Source organism: Saccoglossus kowalevskii, chromosome 4, assembly GCF_978046115.1.
Source record: "Saccoglossus kowalevskii chromosome 4, keSacKowa6.1, whole genome shotgun sequence".
NCBI lineage: Eukaryota > Metazoa > Hemichordata > Enteropneusta > Harrimaniidae > Saccoglossus > Saccoglossus kowalevskii.
Genome location: NC_140644.1, coordinates 13,307,149 through 13,326,859, shown reverse-complemented (window position 1 = coordinate 13,326,859; position 19,711 = coordinate 13,307,149). Strand labels below are relative to the sequence as shown.

Genomic DNA, 19,711 nt, shown 5'->3' with positions numbered 1-19,711 from the left:
TTCGCGACATAATTTTAACCCGGAAGAACATCCTCAAAGGTCAATACGATATTGGCACATGTGTGTTCCATGTTTTGGTGTATGTTTAGCATTTGGGGAGACAGACTGTAAATCAGTATCCATTCTTACACTACATCACTATGTTGCGACAGCGAATCAAGAGGTCACTTGATGAGCAAGTGGAAAACACAGAAAGAGACGATGCGAAGAATAGAAAGACTGCGACTCGTCAACAAAAGTTTCTTACGCTTGGTTCTGACAACAAACAAGAAGAGGAGGAAATGTTGGAGAAATTAGTGTTTGGTGGGGAGCACCTTATTATTGAACAGTTTGAAAAAGAAAGCTCAAAGTCAAAAACGACCAAAGAGGTATATTTCGATTATTTTCCTTTACTATACCATCAATTATATTAAATAATTTACTAACATATTTGGATCATATCGAATGGGCTGGGCTCTTGTGTGAACCAGAAAAACCAATAATCTATGAATAAATGAATAATATTTCCATGCAACATAACTTAAACCCTAACATTCCAATCCTACACTGTAATTGTAGATGCCCCTCCAGACATGTTCTGAAGCGAGGCTTATTAATTCAAATGGGGAAGGTGCACTGGAGGGGTAATGCTAGTATTAAAGTTATGCGTTAAGGGTACTAAGAAACTCAGATTATATGGTTCTCCATGTTTAGAAGTAGGCCCAAAAATGAATAACATACAAAAGGGGTAAACCTTTCTATCAAAAATAAAAATAATAGATGCAGTGCATACATGAAATAAAAAAAATTGTTTGGAATTGTGCAAATAACATCAAAAAATAGTTTTACATGAACCAACTACACTGCTAACAAAAAATACAAATAAACCTTGCAACACCACTTGATATATCTGTAATTTTTTTGGGGGGGGGGGGCTCTTATTAGCTAAATGAGTACAAGCATAAATAAATTACTGTAAAATATTTTATTTTAGCTGGAATTAATTTTCGCTGAAAAGCCTTTTTGGGTGATATTCATGGATTTTATTTTCACTGATTTTTGATGAGTTGAATGTAAAATATAGGAAAAAAGGTATATAACAATGTCATAATTTAACATCCCCGTAATGTTTTTAGGATAATTCAGAAGAGCGCTCGCAAGGAATTCTGGACAAAAAAATTAAACCAGCGTGGATTGATGAGGATGATGAACAAGTAGTGATAGACTTCACTCAAAGAAAACATCAATATCTAAAAAAGCCAAATGATAGTGTTTTGACAGGTGATATTTTACAAGAAAGGCTCCGATCCAAGTAAGTAGCTTTAATTTTGTATTTCAAATAATAAAATTGATGCTGTAATAGTCATGACGATGTTAGTTCATTCTGCTATATACATGTAAGAGCATGTTTCAAATGATATTTCCATAATATCAGTACATAATTGTGTACATGTATGGATTGCATTCTGGTTGGAGAATTGGTTCAACATACAATGATGAACAAATAGAGAGCTCCCCTTGTTGCCTTGTTGGTCTGATTTAACCCTAAAAACTATGGTAGGCGTGTACAAAATAGGCAAGGTCAAGTTAATGGAAAGACTGATTTACTATCACCGCTATATTGTTCCGAACACCAAAACAGCAACATAGCCAGCTATGTTGCTGACTGCTTTGGTGTACGCGTCTAAAGATTGTTATCTTACTTGACCTTCTCGAATCAACTCATTTTTAAGAAGGGATGCCTCTCGACTTAATGTGGGCAGTGTAAGTAAGCTAAAGTTAGCACACATCTATTTCTCTCAGTGTGCTTGTTTTGTTTATTATTACAGCAAGTATCAGAAGTATTGGGGCAGCCAATTTGCAAACTCGCTAGCGAATTGGCTAACTGCTTGGGTTTTGACTAAACAATTGGCTTTTGAATCTCACTGGCGCCGATTCGTGGTCGCGTCCACTCTGGACGAGTCTATATTGCATTAGGGGACATAGAATGTTTTTACGTAGCCTGGAATCGCTTTGTTATGCGAGACGTTATAATGTATAAATAGTTTCTCTGTAGTCATAGTACAAATGTAAAGTAAACAAAATTATCGAGAGTGATTTTGGATTTGTTAAAAAAATAGCCGAAATGCTGTGACATTGTCTAATTGGTGATGGGAATCGCCAAGCCAGTGTATAAAATAGTGAACAGAAATTTTCGTAAATATACTGACTGCGAAAGAAGCCCGTCGCGAAGTGTCTTGTATATATGTATTGCAAATATTATACTATAGAACGGTATATCTCTCTTGGAGGATGTAGTGACCCTGAAAAGAGACACTTTGTTTAGATTTTCTTAGTATATAGCGGACTATATTTGAAATCCGCAATGTTGGAAGAAACCTCTAGAAAGTTCTGGCGTGTTCATGTCCAGGGCATCCAGAATAGCGAGTTCAGTAAACCGATTAGCAAATACGTCATTTCTTTTCAATTCTCGTTTTAAATGTCGAAAACAAAGCTCGCAGGTATTAAATTGTGGGCTATATGGAGACTGAACAAGAGGGTGACTTGTCTGGCATCGAGCATCTCGCATAGAATGGATTCAGTGAAATAATCGTCATGAAAACCACAATTGTCTATTACAACAGTGTTGCCTTCACCAATAAACAGCTGACCATCTACAACTTCTTCATTCAGTGCCTCCTCCCATTTGAAGGACCGCGGATAATATTGTAATGGGTCACACCAAGCGGGCTATGCAATAAATTCACGGTAAAATTTATGTTGGATGTGTATCTTTGCACTTCCACCGGCTGACCGACTGAAACATGTCTATAGACACGATTACCCGCCGTGTGTTTCACTCCCGCCGTATCAAAAATGTTCGGAATAGATGTAATTTTTTTTATATGAGTAGTCTAAATCTCGCTTCAATGTGTGGTATATGGTTCTTGCGTATGGCAGCGTGTTGGGCGTACACACACCCTCATCCAACAGCGTTCCTTTCACTTCCCTAGCTGACATAGATGCTTTGTTGGCCTTCAAAAACTCAGTAAATTCCACTACTTCGGGGGTCGCCTTTGTACGTGTTGATCGGTCGACTTAGAGGCACGAGTTGATCCCGTTTCTCGAGTTTTTTGACTATGCCGTGTATAGTACTCATCGACCTCCCAGTCTCATTGTGGCTAAATATTGCAGCGAAAATCCATTCAGCCTCTGACGTACTATATATGACCAGGTTGTAGAATCAACTAACCTAGAATTTCGCATTGTGAAAATATTAAAATAGTCGTGAAAAAAATGTACTTACATTTTTCCGATAACACTTTATTGGACAACACAATGTAATGTAATAATAAACACAAACTTGCGCGCAAAACTTCAACAGATAAAACGTTCCATTATAATGTACATACAGTGTCCTATATTTTGATATCTCATACATAGTAATATATGGCAACGTACACGGAATATTCAAATACATTGAAATTGGGGGTGTAATCCTTGATCCGATTTTCAGAACACTTGACTTGTGTGTGTTCCTCGTAATCAGTGCGACGTCTTCTTTTGGTGTTAGTTTGATCCAAGGAGGTCAAATAAGATAACAATCTTCTGACGCGCACACCAAAGCAGTCAGCAACTTAGCTGGCAATGTTACTGTTTTGTTGTTAGGAACAATATGGTGATGGCAGTGAGTATGTGCCATTTATGGTGTAATTGATAATGGTGACCTCTGTACATCCTTGAGACTCATTGAGAGCAGGGTTTTACATCATTTTTTAGATGTGGGGATCATTGGGATCCCTTGTCTGAAAAATTGGGGGTCATAATTGCAAATTGTAGGGTCATACACAAATCAAGAAATTAATTTTTGTTAAATAGGGAAAACAATACAATGGAGAGTTAATGAGATGATTTGAGTTCAATGGAGGAGTACCAGTATGAAAAAACATCTAACTTACTAAGTTTTATCGAGGTCTTTATTCATACAACAAATTCTGAACATGCATGAAATCGGTAAAAACATCGCAAGGGAGATCCCGTTTAGCCATAACATAAACAGTTCGTAGCTGAGCTGCGTATGATTTCAGATTGTCAGTTGTACCTTGATAATTCCTCTCGTTTGCTACCTTACGAGCACTGATGTGACTTCTAGAGTCTTAATGCCGGATGAGAGTTGAGTTTAGAAAATTTGAACACCCGTCAGTGAAAGGGTTTTTTGGATTTCGATCTCACACAAACTTCACATTCCATAACGTTTCGGTCTGATATGTAACGAAGCCATTTAAAACGATTTAGCCACCCAGCGTTGAAAGAACAATCTTTCTTTAGTAAAACGTGGGGCTTTTCACTGGACGTAGCTGGTGAAGCTTCAATGGGAGAACTATCAGACGAGCTATAAACACTAAACATAGTACATTTTTTGTGTGATTGGTGTAAATGGCAACGCACATACGAATGATGATTTAGAGTGTTCCATTTGAAATCGAGGGAGGTTCTAGTGTTACAAGAGCCCATTTAGCAACTACTGCAGATCAAATGGAGGGGTGGATTACTCACGACTTGACGCCAAAATTTCTACGTCACGCAGGACGCACTGCTGATTTTCATGAGGGTCATACAGTCATAATTATGTGTCAATGACGCAATATATTGCGTCATGTAAGATCCTGTGAGAGAGTAAATTAAATCAATGTGGTACCAGTCACTGAACATAGTGGTTGTCGCATCAGACTCATGATCAGTAGACCCAAGTTCAAATCCTACCTTAGGCTGAAAATCAAAAGGGTCGACCCCCCTACCCTAGGTGAGTGTGCCACAGACTCAATGGAAAGGCCAATTCCGCTGGCAGAGATTCATTCACTAACAATTGCAACTTTGCAGGAACCTTGGTTAAGATCTCCAGGTGCTTGTGTTCGACCAAGCCTGGTTGACGCCAGGATAACGCATTACATTGCCATTTGATAGATGGCCACACAGCCCTGTCATGTAGTCCGAAACATGAATATGACTTCTGTGGCAAAGTGCACTATGTGTCAGCACTAGCAATTGCAATTTGCACTTACCAAAAAAATGATGAAAGTCAGGAGAGACAACAGTGACACTCAATGTCCAGAACTGTGGCCTGGCACAAAAACAATTTAAAAGAATAAATTCCATTTTGACAATTCTACTTCATCCTTTCCAGTTTTGAGAAAGCTGTCGGAAGAGCACCCTCATGGGCCAAACTAAAATCAGAAAGAGAAGAAGACTCTGAAGGTGAGGCGTAGTCTGAAACTGTCACAAAATTGTATATTCGCTGAGTAATCAAGTAATCACTAATACACATACCTTTCCTCTTGTCAACAAATTTGTGACCAAAAGTTTTTTTGGAGTCAGTGTAAAATAGAGAAAGTTTACAGAAATATTATCAGATTGTCAGCAAGCATAATGAATGTTTTCTCTACTATAAGGTGCAAGTGATGATGAAGATGATGTTTTAAAGCACACTGGAGACTACCTCACTACATCGGATAAACTTACTAAAGATATATTACAAATTAAACGATGCACACATGCTAATAAGCAAAAACCAACACAGGTAAGCCAAGTTTTGTTTTTATTATAAAATCATATAAATTTCAGCAATACTGCGCTAATAAAACTTAAATTCCAAAAAATAACATTTTACTAAAGTAAAATCATGGGGGGGGGGGGGGACTTTTGAATTTATCTTGCATTTAAATGCACATATATATGGTACAATGCAAACTTATGGACTAATCCTATTTTCCTACAGGGTAAGATAGAGAGTGTTGAATTTCATCCGGGAGCACAGGTTATATTGACGGCTGGCAGAGATCAAACTCTTAACTTATTTCAAGTGAGATTACTTACAATTTTCTACTTGCCTTCATTTTTATGCAGATGAAATATGTTTGGAGTCTTGTATTGCCTCGCAGAAAACCTTTAACAGTTGAAGTCTGATTATTTTAGAAAGTAAATTTTGCCTATGCCTGAGATGAGAGGCAATTGTGATAACAATTTGCATTCCTAATATGGGCACAATTTCACCCTGGCACAAACACCAATATATTTGCAGTAATATTTGTATTGAATTTATAAACAATATTGTACTGGAATATGGCCAATTCAATAAAAGTCAAATATCCCTAATATAGTCAATTGAACTCTGGTGGCACAAAGGTCAATGCTTTTGCAGTAATGTATACATTGCTGCATCTTGAATGGGGTGATCACATGTACATTACCACGGCAACCATTAGTTGATATAGCACTCGGGTGGGGAGGTTAAATATCATCCATATCTGGGTTTTCTATTAGTGAATAAATAAAAAGTAAAATTTTATGATTGTTCGAGAATCATAAACTGGTAGCAAGCATTCATTGGAAGTTTTTTTGCTTTTCTATAGTCTGGAACAAAGTGTGTGCGTTCAGATGTGTTTACATATTGTGTATATTGCATGAGAATCAACAACAAACAAAAAGGGTATTTGTGAGTGTGTCGCTTTCAGCATTGTGCATTGAATTATGTTTGCTAGCACCATAATTGTGTGCTATTTAACATTCAGGTTGATGGAAGGACAAACCCCAAAATACAGAGCGTTTTTGTCGAAGATTTCCCGATTCGAACTGCACATTTTACAGCCGATGGTGAACAGGTAGTGATGTCGGCCAATATGCGATGCTTCTACGTCTACGACATGATGGCTGGCAAGGTTATCAGAATACCAGACATTAAAGGTGAGGCACACTAAGTATCTATTCTCCTGATTAGGTAATTTGGCAGCTTCGCTAATTAAAAATGTAACTAAAAATTATATTTTCTTATCTTTGTCATACTTTGAATAAATTTAAAGATGTGAATAATATTTTTGAGCATTAATAAATAATCTAACAATTATGTATCAGAATACAATAAGACTTAATCTCTATAATCTCTATAATCAGTGATTGCAGTATTTTTCATATTCTGCTCCTGAATCCCCAATATTAGAGAGGTACCCCAAATCAAATCTCTGCTTACTTAAAATTTATGTTTTCCTTAGTCACCTATGTCTAGTTAAAAAAACAAAATATCTACGTAAATAAAATGAGTACGGTATTGTGATAGACATAATGTTCAACCATTCACTGGTGTAAGGTAATCTGTGCACCCATGCAAAGAATGTGGTCACATTACTGTTAAATATTTTATTTTAGATTACCGTAGTTGTCCAGGTAAAGTGCCCAGAGTCCTGAACATGGGAAATTGTCTAAAAAAATGGGGTGGGCCTATGCCCGGACACCCCCTGCAAAAAAAAGAAAATTCACAAAAATTGACAGCACGCAGATCGAACTGCGGCAGGGAATAGAATGGCAAATGAAAACGTGCAACAAAATAAATGAACAATATGCAACATTAGAAGTAAAACAAAAATAATTTATTGCTTATAATGTAACAAATAAACCAGAAATAATAAAATCAACAGTGAGGACTCATTTGAATTAGGATTTCCCCACTGCAAATATGCTCAATTTGCGTGAATGTCAGGGGTTGAACTGCGTAAAATTATTTACAGTTTTGACAAATACCGGATCAACAGTCATACAAGAACAATAATAATTTACAAATTTACGCAGTCAAAATTACGAAAGTTCATAGTTGTTTGAAAACACTTCTCAGAACTCTATTTGTATGTTCATTGCCATCTCCGTCAAACTCAAAACCCTCAATGTCCAAGTCGGCGTCACTGTCGCCATCCAACAAAATCCCTACAGGGTCGTCCTAAAGTTCAGCGATGTCATCGCACACGATTTGGCATGTCTAATCACAATAAACAGACAAGAAAAATGAGGTCGTGTGCAAACGACTCTGCTCTATCATCTTTGACCTTTAAACATCTGCTTTACTGATTGGCTAAGAATGAAATCACTACTACCGGTAGTGTTTTATCATAGAGATCAAGTCATCGGATTGACATCGCAAAATCGCTGGCCCCAGTTATAGATTCGCAAGCTGCTACCAAATATTTTATAAAGCCAAAATAACGTGATTTCAACCACTCTCCTAGGTATGGGTTGCTACAATATTGCAACATTGGTTTCATTGTCAAAGACGCTAAAGCCGAACGAGTGTGACACTTGTGACTCTCGATACTGTAATATTTGCTTGAATTGTTTCTAGGGAAACACAAACCAAATGGCGCTTTTCAGGGCCACGACGTATTTCAAAAAGAGAACTAACAGCAGTGCCCTGAAAGCAGAACGCGAAATTATCTATTTTGCTGTCATGGCTATTTTGCATTCACTCCTCGTTTTATTTTTCAAGATTTTTTATCAGAATCAGAACAGACTGCAAGGAAGTCAACTGTTAATACAGTGAACAAAAAATAGATTTTTGTTATTTTTTTAATAACAAGTGTAGAAAATGACCCCTGGGTGTAGTAGGCCAGACATGACCTCAATTTCTTCATTGTATCAAAATTGGTAGTGGTCATTTGCCCAGGCAATGGACAACTACGATAAATTAATTTTCGCTGAAAAGGCTTTTTGGGTGTTATGTGTATGGAGTTTAATCTCACTGATTTTTGATGAGTTGAATGTAAAATATAGGAAAAAAGGTACCGTATATTCGCTGGATTTAATTTTCACTGAATAATCTATTTTAGCGAAAATAGCAAAAATAAATTGCAAGCGAAGATTGTATATTACAGTAGAAACAAACTTGTTTCCTCCATTACTTTTCTAGGAATCCAGGAACGAAATTTGACAACATTTAAAATTTCCCCTGATGGTAAATACATTGTATTCCTAGGATCCTATGGCTATATGTATGTTTTGTCAGCGAAGGTAAAAATTACTTTTATTTTATTTTTTAATGGCTCCACCTTTATTTTTACATAGATCACTGTGACCTCTATCAGTGCAGTTGTCACTGTTGTCAAACGTGCCTGCTATCTTTTCCAGCAAAATTGCTTTCATTTACAGTGCACTCTACACAGATATCGGAGAATGTCCATATTGATTGTGAATTGAACTTACCAGTCTAAGCCTAACTTTTGAGAAATATTCTCGGTTGCCATGGTTACTCGGTGAAATTTGGCACTCTGAGAAACACTCCTCTTTTTGCATTTTGTTAATAATGTGTATCTATGGTCAAAATAAGATGATGACCCAGTATAGAATAAAGGCAATTTGTATGTATGCTTCTAATAGTGCAAATACAGTTACCTGGGTAACGATCATTGACAACTTTGGTGAACTGGGTAATTTCTCAGGAGTTGAAATTTGTGTTCTTCGCAAAGTGCAAACTAAAAAAATGAATTAATGTTATTTCAAAAATTAAGATTTTGCGGAGGTTGTATTTCATTTAGTGATGCGACTAGTTAGATAGTTGGCAAATTGTTTCTGTTTTAAAATCTGTCATCAAACCCAATGATTTATTAAGAGGGATATTTTGTGCTGCGTTTACTTTCACAGAACAAAGAATGGATTACCACTTTAAAAATGAATGGTAGTGTAGATGCTATAGCATTCAACGATGACGGAAGTAGAATGTATTCACACGGTGGTAAGTAGTAGAACTATTCAGGTACTACATATTCAATGGGATGCACAAAACCAACACATTTTTGAACTTACAAACTTTTTGTGCCACATCTCTGACCCCTGGTTCTTCAGGAATGCAAATAACAACATTAGTTTTTATGCTAATTGTATGCAAATAGCAGGATAAATTGTTATGCTAATTGTATGCATAAAACAACAAGATCAATTGTTATGCTAATTGTATGCAAGTAACAACAGGATAAATTGTTATGCTAATTGTATGCAAGTAACAACAAGGTGATTGTCATGCTAATTATATGCAAAAAACAACAAATTACATTGTTATGCTAATTGTATGCAAGTAACAACAAGATCAATTGTCATACTAATTGTATGCGAAAAACAACAAAATAAATTGTTATGCTAATTGTATGCAAGTACAAACAAAATCAATTGTCATGCTAATTATATGCAAAAAACAACAGGATAAATTGTTGCGCTAATTGTATGCAAATAACAACAGGATAAATTGTTATGCTAATTATATGCAAATCAGGGCATCTCTCTGTCATGCTATCTCTCCCAATCTTATTTGTCCCCTGATATTTATTTCGAGTTATAAAAGACACTAAAACTCTAACAATAAAACCCTAACAAGTAGAGTAAGTAGGTTTACAAATTAATCACATTGCCATAGTTACTACTGAGCATAATTTCATTGAAGTTATTTCCATTATAGATACATACATTGTGCTGTGTATTATTTTTTATTACATCTAATTGTACTCAAAAGGACATAGATGTATTGTTTTCTCATTATTGTACATCTTGTATGTATACTAATAAAATCTGTTTCTCGTAATTTGTTATTTTTTTATTTGAGAATTACGAATCTAAAAACATAATTTTTTTTCCTGAATTAATAAGAATGCTCAAAATTGTTTTTTTTTTCAGATGATGGAGAGGTTTATATATGGGATATGAATTCCAGAAGATGCGTACACCGATTCATTGATGAGGGGTGTATTAAAGGCACATCTTTGGCAGTTGCCAACCATGAACAATATGTAGCGTGTGGGTAGGTACTAATATCCATATATATATATAGATCCATCTATTTATGTTTTTAACTTCATGTTCCTGTGTTTGTCTTAAGGCCCCCTAACTTTGTGTTCATGTTCTAAGGTACCCTAACTACATGTTCATGTGCTTATGTCCTAAGGCACCTTAACTTCCTATTCTTGAGTTTATGTTAGAGGCACCCTAACTTTGTATATTTATATATGCGTTTATGTTCTGAGGCAATTTAACTTAGTTTATTACTTTGTGTGCGAAGCACAAAAAGGGAGTCTTTGCAGTTAGTGTGTCTGTATGTGTGTATGTGTGTGTGTGTGTGTGTGTGTGTATGTGTGTCCGTCTGTTCCACTGATATCTCAAGAACCATACATCAGTTTTTGATGAAACTTGGTGCATAGATGCTCTGGGCCAATGTGCAGATTTGATTAGGTTTTGGTAAAAATCCATGCATATTAATTACCTAATTTGCATGATAATTAGCTGATTTTTGGCTGTTTCATGACTGTTCCACTGATATCTAAAGAACCACTCATTGGATTTTGATGAAACTTGGCACACAGATGCTCCAAACTAATGCGCAGATTTGATTAGTTTTGGGTAAAAATATGTGCAATATTAATTACCTAATTTGCATAATGATTAATCAATTTTCGGCTTTTCCACTGATATCTCAAGTACTAATCATCACATTTCAATAAAACTTGGTACATAGATGTCATAGGACACTGCACAAACCTGAAAGTTTTTAGGGTAATATCAGTAGATATTAATTACCTAATTAGCATAATTAATTAATTTTCAGCTTTTGATATTTCAAGTAGTAATCATCACATTTCAATGACACTTGGTACATAGATGTCATAGGACACTGCACAGACCTGATAGTTTTTAGGGTAATACGAGTACATATTAATTACCTAATTTGCATAATTAATTAATTTTCAGCTTTTGATATTTCAAGTACAAATCATCACATTTCAATGACACTTGGTACATAGATGTCATAGGACACTGCACAGACCTGATAGTTTTTAAGGTAATACGAGTACATATTAATTACCTAATTTGCATAATTAATTAATTTTCAGCTTCTGATATTTCAAGTAGTAATCATCACATTTCAATGAAATTTGGTACATAGACATCATAGGACACTGCACAGACCTGATAGTTTTAGGCTAATATCAGTATATATTAATTAGCTAATTTGCATAATTAATTAATTTTCAGCTTTTGATATTTCAAGCAGTAATCATCACATTTCAATGACACTTAGTACATAGATGTCATAGGACACTGCACAAACCTGATAGTTTTTAGGGTAATATGAGTACATATTAATTATCTAATTTGCATAATTAATTAATTTTCAGCTTTTGATATATCAAGTAGTAATCATCATATTTCAATGAGACTTGCTACATTGATCTTCTAGGATTATGCAGAGACCTAATTAGTTTTAATTGGATATTAATTACCTAATTTGCATAATGTTCCACTGATATATAAAGAACCACAAATTGAATTTTAATGAAATTTTTAAAGAGAACTATGCAGAAACCCAATTAGTTTTTGGTAAATATTTATGCTTATTAATCTCCTAATTAACATAATTAATTAACACTGATATCTCAATTACTGATCATCACATTTGAATAAAATTTGGTACATAAATGCTCTAGGACAATAGACAGGCCTGATTAATTTTGGGTTAAAATTTGTTCATATTAATTCTCTAATTAGCATAATAATTCATAATTTTTTTGTTCTGTTCTGTTCATATTAGTTACCTGATGTACATAATTAGTTTTCAGCTTTTCTATCAATATCTCATGTACAAGTAATTTTGAATTAATTTTTAATGTGTCTTCAATACTCTCAGCACACAGGAGTTCTTTCTAAGCTTTCTTTGATTTCAGATTGTATTGAACAGGGAGGTGGTCTATTTTTTGTTTAGTCTTTATATTGATTTTTTTTGTGTGTAAGCTTATATATTTAACCTTTTTACCACCAGACTTTCCGGCCCAAATATTCCTGCACTTTTTTTCTAATATTCTTCAATATTTCTGGAAATGAACCCTCATTTTTAAGTAAACAGACAAAATTTTAGTCAATTTTCAGTTTTACTAAAAAAAATTGGCTATTTTTCTCCCAGTCTTCTGAAGGAAAGTGCAGACTATAAACAGGACTATTTTGTGAATTTGTGATGAAAAAAGAGACCTGGTGGTGAAAAGGTTAAACCTGATACGAGTATCTGTGTATTCCTCAGATCTGACAGCGGAGTGGTAAATATCTATGATGATTCATGCTTGACTCTCAAGTCTCCTAAACCAATCAAGTCTGCGATGAATTTAGTCACGCGTGTCACCCAAAGCAAGTTTAACTCCACAAATGAAATTCTTGCAGTTTCATCAAATTTAACAAAAGATGCAGTTAAATTGGTAAGTGAGACATTTACCATGTTCATCATTCACATTCACATCTTGTTGAACCTTTGATTGTCTTCAGTTCAGCAAACTAATCATGTCACTAACTGCAAACGGAGCACTTTCAGGAAGTCTATGAGACTGCATTTCACTCGCAACTCAATTTGGGTAAATAGGAAAATGACAATGCATTATACCAATTTTTAATGTATTCATAATTCAGGTTCTTTTTTCTCTTTCCTCTATCACTACTATTTTTAGTTGCATCCTGGATGAAAAAATTTCCTTCAAGAAATGATTACATCAATCATATGCATGGATGTCACCATACATAGCACCCAGGGTACTCAGATAATTTTTTTTTCGATTAGAAATGCCCTAAAAGTGAGGAGTAAGTGGGCACTGAGTCGAACGAGTATGATACTGTCACAGGAAAAGTGCACCCTCTATGCAGGATTCCTACCTTGTGTCATGTGACATACATAATTGGCATTCCCATGAGGACATATAATCTTTTTTTATTAATCAGCTTTTGAGATTGAGAGGTTATCACAAACATGAAAAAAAAAAAAAAACTCCCAATACATGTACTTTCAGATAAAGATTTATAAGAAAGGTTTATGTAACACACTAAATAAGTGATGAATGTCTCATTCTACATGAGTTCCCGTGCACGTATGCGTCAATTGAATGTATTTCTAACCAGTAGTGTCACAGAATGCAGTTAACAGGTTTGATTGCCAGCACAGAGACAAATGAGGTTATTGCTTTATTCAAAGTAACAAAAACATGTACTGTAGAACTGCACTTTAGACTTGCAATCAGAATGTTGTTCTTTCAAATCATGGTGGTTTGCGATATTGTGTCCTTGGGCTTCACATCTGTCCTTCTCTCCACCTAGAAGTAAATGGATACCTGATATGGTAGTGATTGCTATGTGTGTGTTTATCTCTGTTGTTCCTTGAGCAGCTAGGCTTTATGCTTCCTAGGTCAACACAAATCAAACTAGTGTACTGAACAGAATTACAGTGCCCCAACATCATAAAATAATCAAAGAAAGCTCCGAAAGAACTTGCGTGTGCTTGAGAACATTGGAGGTACATGAATCAGAAATAGAGTACATTTAAAATTGTTGAATGAAATTTCAATTTAGAACACCAATTTTAAGAACAAATTTGCAATTAACATATTGCCGATTCAGTATGCAGTGCATACTTGGTCTCTGACGTTTTGTTTTGTGATCAAATGAAAGGTGGCCGAAATTGTTTTGAAAATGTGATATCTTGGACATGCTCAGTCAGTTTGTGTTCAAATTTGGTATATGCATTATAAATGTTAGAATACATGTCCATGACAATTTGTTTTACAAGCAGATCATTACCGGTAATGGCTGACTAACAGCCATCTTGCTTTTATGTTACTGATTTGGTACACATTCGTGTTTGACTTCATGCATCATCCTCATTGTTAGAAAGAGCGTCATTGGATAATGACATAACAAATAAGTTGGCGCATACTTGTGATACTGGACACATGCAATTTAGTTGAGTTTTAAACAAAAATTGCATAAATAGGAGAAATAGAAATATAAAGTTTGTGACCATAGATTGCAAACTTAGAAGTTATTTGATAAATCTGTTTGTTGTTTTTACCAGATTATTCTATTATTCACTCAATTACTGACCATACAAATTCATTTATGAACAATTTACCTGGTCACATGACCAGTGATTTGCAATTTGATTGCATATATTATGCATGTAGCAATACATGTCCATAAAAATTTCCTTGTGATTAGATAAAAGACAACGGCCATCTTGCTTTTCGGCCATATTACTTATTATCTTAGGCATGAATAACATTTCTCCTAATTCCAACAGGGACTATGACATTAACAAAAACTTGTTCTATTTACTTAATATGCTCTCTATCGTTAAATACACAATGAGGCAACACATTTCAAAATACTTGACATTTTTATTGTGATTGATTTTGTAATTCACAACAATTTTTTTTTTTCCCCCGCTGGAATTTTGCGTTTACTAATAATAGCAACCTTATCATGTAAATATTCCAAACAAAAATATTGATCACAAGGAAGTAGTGCCGAGGTACGCATGTCCTTGTCAATCATAATGTACCAGACATCTGATGTGAAGTAGCTGTCTGGAGCAGATGTAAGAGATTTCTTTTATGACCACCAGTCAAAAATGATAATAACAATAGGGACTATGACATTGACCAATGACTTGTGGAATTTTATGAATGACTAATTGAAAGTCTGAAGAAAAAACTTTTACGAATCTCAGTTACTTAAATTATTTGTGTTTTTATTGATATTTGAATGATCCAGTACACAACAAATTTAGTATATATCGAATGGTAGTTGAATTTTAAATTTAAATCGGTCGGAAATTATGGCTGAACGATATGTGGAAATTATAGGATTACTTCCATATAAAAAACAACTCTTGATACCCTTGTTTTTTGATTACTCTTTCTTTTTATTTTTTTCAACGGAAAGGTCTGCTCAGCAAAATAACAAGAATTTTCTGTATTTTACCGTACTACTTAGGTACAATGTCCCATAATAGTTAGATTTTACACAAATTTACTTTTAAAAAACCCAAAAAATTGACAGTCTTTTGTAATCACTGCGTTTACAAATTCATTCCAGCGTTCTGAAGGAAGCCAGCAGCTATTTGTTGTATCTACAACAGTTGACAGTATTTTAAACCTCCCAAAAGTTTGCCTTGTGTGGCAAACTAAATACTGTCAACATTTCGTTACTGGGTTTTTAGCTGTCAGAAGAGCCGTAAAAAGATAGAAGCGGAAATATGTTTAAAATTTCAGTGATATCTGTACCAGTACACTGGTGTTACTAATTATTTGTTTAGAATTTATAATTTGTAGAATTTATAAGTACCATTAATAAACAAATAAACCAACCACTTCTTTGTTGACCTCTATCCGACACCTTGTTATCTAATTGACCTTTGACACTTTTTAGTCGTTATTCAAAACTTCAGACTCGCATTATATATATTGGAACACATATGCACATTTGTTTCATGATTTTTTTCCAAGATGGCCGAATGACAACCATTTTAATTTGAAAAATTCATCAAAATCAAGCATTTCTGCCATTCCAAAACTAGATCAAACATGGTACATACATTAAACATTATGGACTCTTGATGAAAGTAATTTTGTTTTTTAGATCAGATTTGAAAATGTCCAACTGGCGTCATTTTGTTTGAAGGAATGCTGTTCCAAAGACATGTTTCTGACATGCCTTGACCAGTCAAGTTTAAACTTTATAGATGTCACACATATGCACAGATTTATGTTAAAAATGCATCAAATCCAGACTTTATGGGGAAATCAGGATTGTCATTGCATATTACAGCGTATGACACGGTGGGAGTGTGTACAAATCCTCAGCAGTCGCTGGCTTGTTAGCTGTTGTATATATCTGGTAGCGTCGCTTATGCGTAGGCTTCGAATACGAAGGCAATGTTCACCACCATCAATGTGGTGAAACCCATGGAAGGTGCTGAACTTTATGATGCATGAAACAAAAAATTTCAATTGACCTGATGATGACGCATGCGTTGTGGAATACAGAAAAAGGGTCCGAAGCATGCACACTGCGTACACAAAATGCTAATAACCTTTAACAAATAGTATTTGAAAATTAAATTATTATAAAAAGCATTTATGAGACGCCGAAATCACGTATATTCGGTCTTGACCCCCATTCTCTCTATTGTGGTTATTTGAAGACTGTAAACGCTTTCTATCATACTAAACTGGTCACCAAATTTAACAATACAATATGTTTTACAATACAATCTAAATGAGCTACGACAAGCCAAAATATGTCTTGATTACATAAGGCGCCACCAGTGGATGTTCCCGGCTCCATGCTCGATTTATAAATGCATTAAATACATCACTTATGACATTTCATAGGTATCTAAATTAGACACCCTTATAAACCTTTGGTTGTGTGATAGGAACGTATTTGCAGATGATAGAAAAGCATTTATAGCATGTGATAGAAAAAAGTTAGCATGTGATAGAAAAAAGTTAGCATGTGATAGAAAAGTTAAGTGTGAAGCAGCTCTGGAAAACGTCTAAACCTGGTTGTAGTAGCTGTAGAAAATATTAATATTGAGCTGAAATAAAATGAAAACAACATTACATGACACTGTTGAAAGCATATGTAAGGGACTTCAATTTAAAACAACTTGTTCGTTTCATAAGAGGAACTTATTATTATCGTGATGTTTTCAGCAGAATAAACAGGATGGAGGCCAATCCGTGTGATTAATTCATTTTCAGATTTTATAGATATATAACATTAATGCTAATATGTTGTCAGGGGTTTCACAAATGAATTTTCTGTTCATCAGGCCAAAAAAAAAAAAATAAAAAGGCTCTCAGCGAGACCGGCGTTGGCATGACGTGGCATGGCGTGGCGGGTGGGTTGATGGTGGTGGTTGGGAGAACAGTAAGTAGATGGCCAATTTGGGTGTGTAGCCGGCCATATGGCCGGTGGCCTACTCTTAATGAAATCCCTGTGTTGCTATGACAACCAAACTAATATACTTTATACCGTTCTCGTTTTTTTTATTTCAGATTCATTTTCCATCCATGTCGGCATTCTCAAATTTCCCAGAGTTCCAGGTTTCCATTTACAAACCAACATGTTTAGATTTCTCACCTCGTAGTGGTTACCTAGCAATTGGCAACAACAAAGGAGATGCACTTTTATATCGGTAAGTACAAGTTTTTTTTGTTTTTTTTTCTCCAAAAATATTAAATTAGGTTACAAATTGTCAAGTTAACTCTTTCCCACTGTAAGCCAAATGGGTTAGTATTTCTGGTGATAGTGATATATTTAATATTGATTTGTGGATTGAAACTTGAGACCTTTGCATGCACAAATGTTTACAAACATACAAAAATGACTAATAATACTGTAAAATACTTATTTTTGCTTGGAATTAATTTTTGCTAATTTTGCTGAAGGAATATTTCAATGAAAATAAAATCCAGCAAATATCCCTTTTTTTTTTCTATATTTTGCATTCAACTCATCAGAAATCAGTGAAAATAAATTGCAAACAAAACACCCGAAAAATATTTTCACCGAAAATTAATTCCAGCTAAAACAAAGTATTTTACAGTATACCAACATTATATGTACCAGTCGCCTGCAGTGAAAACTTCATACATTTGATTTTCCAAACTTTATGTAATAAAGTAAATACACTATTCATTAAATTGTTCTCCTTCTAATTTGTTTGTTTTTGTTATACTGTTTCTTTTCAAGGAATGGCTTTCAATTTTTCTAAATAGAAATATTTTTTGAAATCATGATTTTCATTTGTCAGTTGCTTAGTAGTGAATTGAACAGATGAATGATATCCATGCACAATTAACATTTTTCCCATATTTTTTTGGCAAAATGGAGCCACTTCTACAATCTCTAGTAAATCATGCGGACATCACAATCACATTATTTTCGAAGATTTATTAGCTCAATTTCACACTTTTTAGGGTCTTGAAAGACCTATGTTGTAATTGTTTGGTGAGGTCTTGACAATTTTGAGAAAAAACAAATCTTTAGACTTTTATAGAATTTTAAACAATTATTTGACTGTGTATTACATGGTTACTTCAGTTCGTATACATTAATTTATCACAAAGAGTCTTTTGAAATGAATATTCAGTTATTCTAGCACTTTGACACATTATTTGGGGCAAAAAATTGTGCATGTTAATTAACCTAATTTGCATATTACCGGTACACATATCATCACAACAAATGTTTTGAATAAATTTACTGCCAAACCCAAAGAATAGGAATAATCTTTATTGAGTTTTGAAAGTATAAATAATGGCAATGGTTGCTGTGTATATCTGTTTTGCATTGCAAGAGTATGGTACCCTAATCAAATGTATGCAGATGTGCCTCTTTAATGAATTAATATGCATAATTAATTATTTTGTATTACATTGTCACTTTTTTCTAAAATGTTTTAAAATTTAGCAACTAGAAGATGTATTAAAAAACGAAAATCATATTGAATAAAACAAATTAAAATATTAAAATTGCACATGTTGTAAAACCCAATATATGGTTTGCTGGCCTCAAATTATTTTTCAAGTTAATATTTAGTTTCTATTACAACATTTAAGTTTATTCAACTGCTGTATTTTCCCTTTTTTTTTACAGGTTGAAACACTACAGTGAGTCATAGAAGGAGACATCACTTCCTGGTTGGCAGGGCAGTGTTTATTTTTAACCAACAGCGTGGTCGTAATTTAAATTACAAAGTTCATAAAAATAACTTCACAAGAGAAACTAATTTGCTGGTAGATACCTCCCCTCTAACCTCTCAAAACCATACCACTCAGAATTGTCTAAAACCTGAACAACTTCTTCACTAGTTATTCACAAACTTTTCATGATTTATGATCTCTTGGTTGGCACAGTGCTTCCTTCTTTGCCTCCCCCAACAACTTAAACCTTCCAGTCATCAATTCAAATGTGTTGATGTCGGGAGGGGGAGGGGTCGTGAATCAACTAGATTCTAAATTAGACAGGAAAACTATTTTCTTCATGAAACACAGACCACCATTAATGTGAGGACCACTTAAAAGATTGTGCCTGATATCCAACACTAGCACCTAACCATCAGACCAAGGTA

General features: G+C 34.5%; 1 protein-coding gene across 1 annotated transcript; it reads left to right on the top strand.

The window, feature by feature from the left end:
• Window positions 1-46: 46 nt before the first annotated feature.
• Window positions 47-19,365, top strand: LOC100378445 (U3 small nucleolar RNA-associated protein 18 homolog). The gene is made up of 12 exons (XM_002740465.4): window positions 47-368; window positions 1,116-1,291; window positions 5,144-5,214; window positions 5,409-5,536; window positions 5,735-5,818; window positions 6,528-6,699; window positions 8,687-8,787; window positions 9,418-9,508; window positions 10,441-10,564; window positions 12,833-13,004; window positions 17,634-17,773; window positions 19,237-19,365. The coding sequence occupies exons 1-12, from the start codon at window positions 141-143 to the stop codon at window positions 19,259-19,261; spliced, it is 1,512 nt and encodes a 503-aa protein (XP_002740511.2). The 5' UTR covers window positions 47-140; the 3' UTR covers window positions 19,262-19,365.
• Window positions 19,366-19,711: the final 346 nt, after the last annotated feature.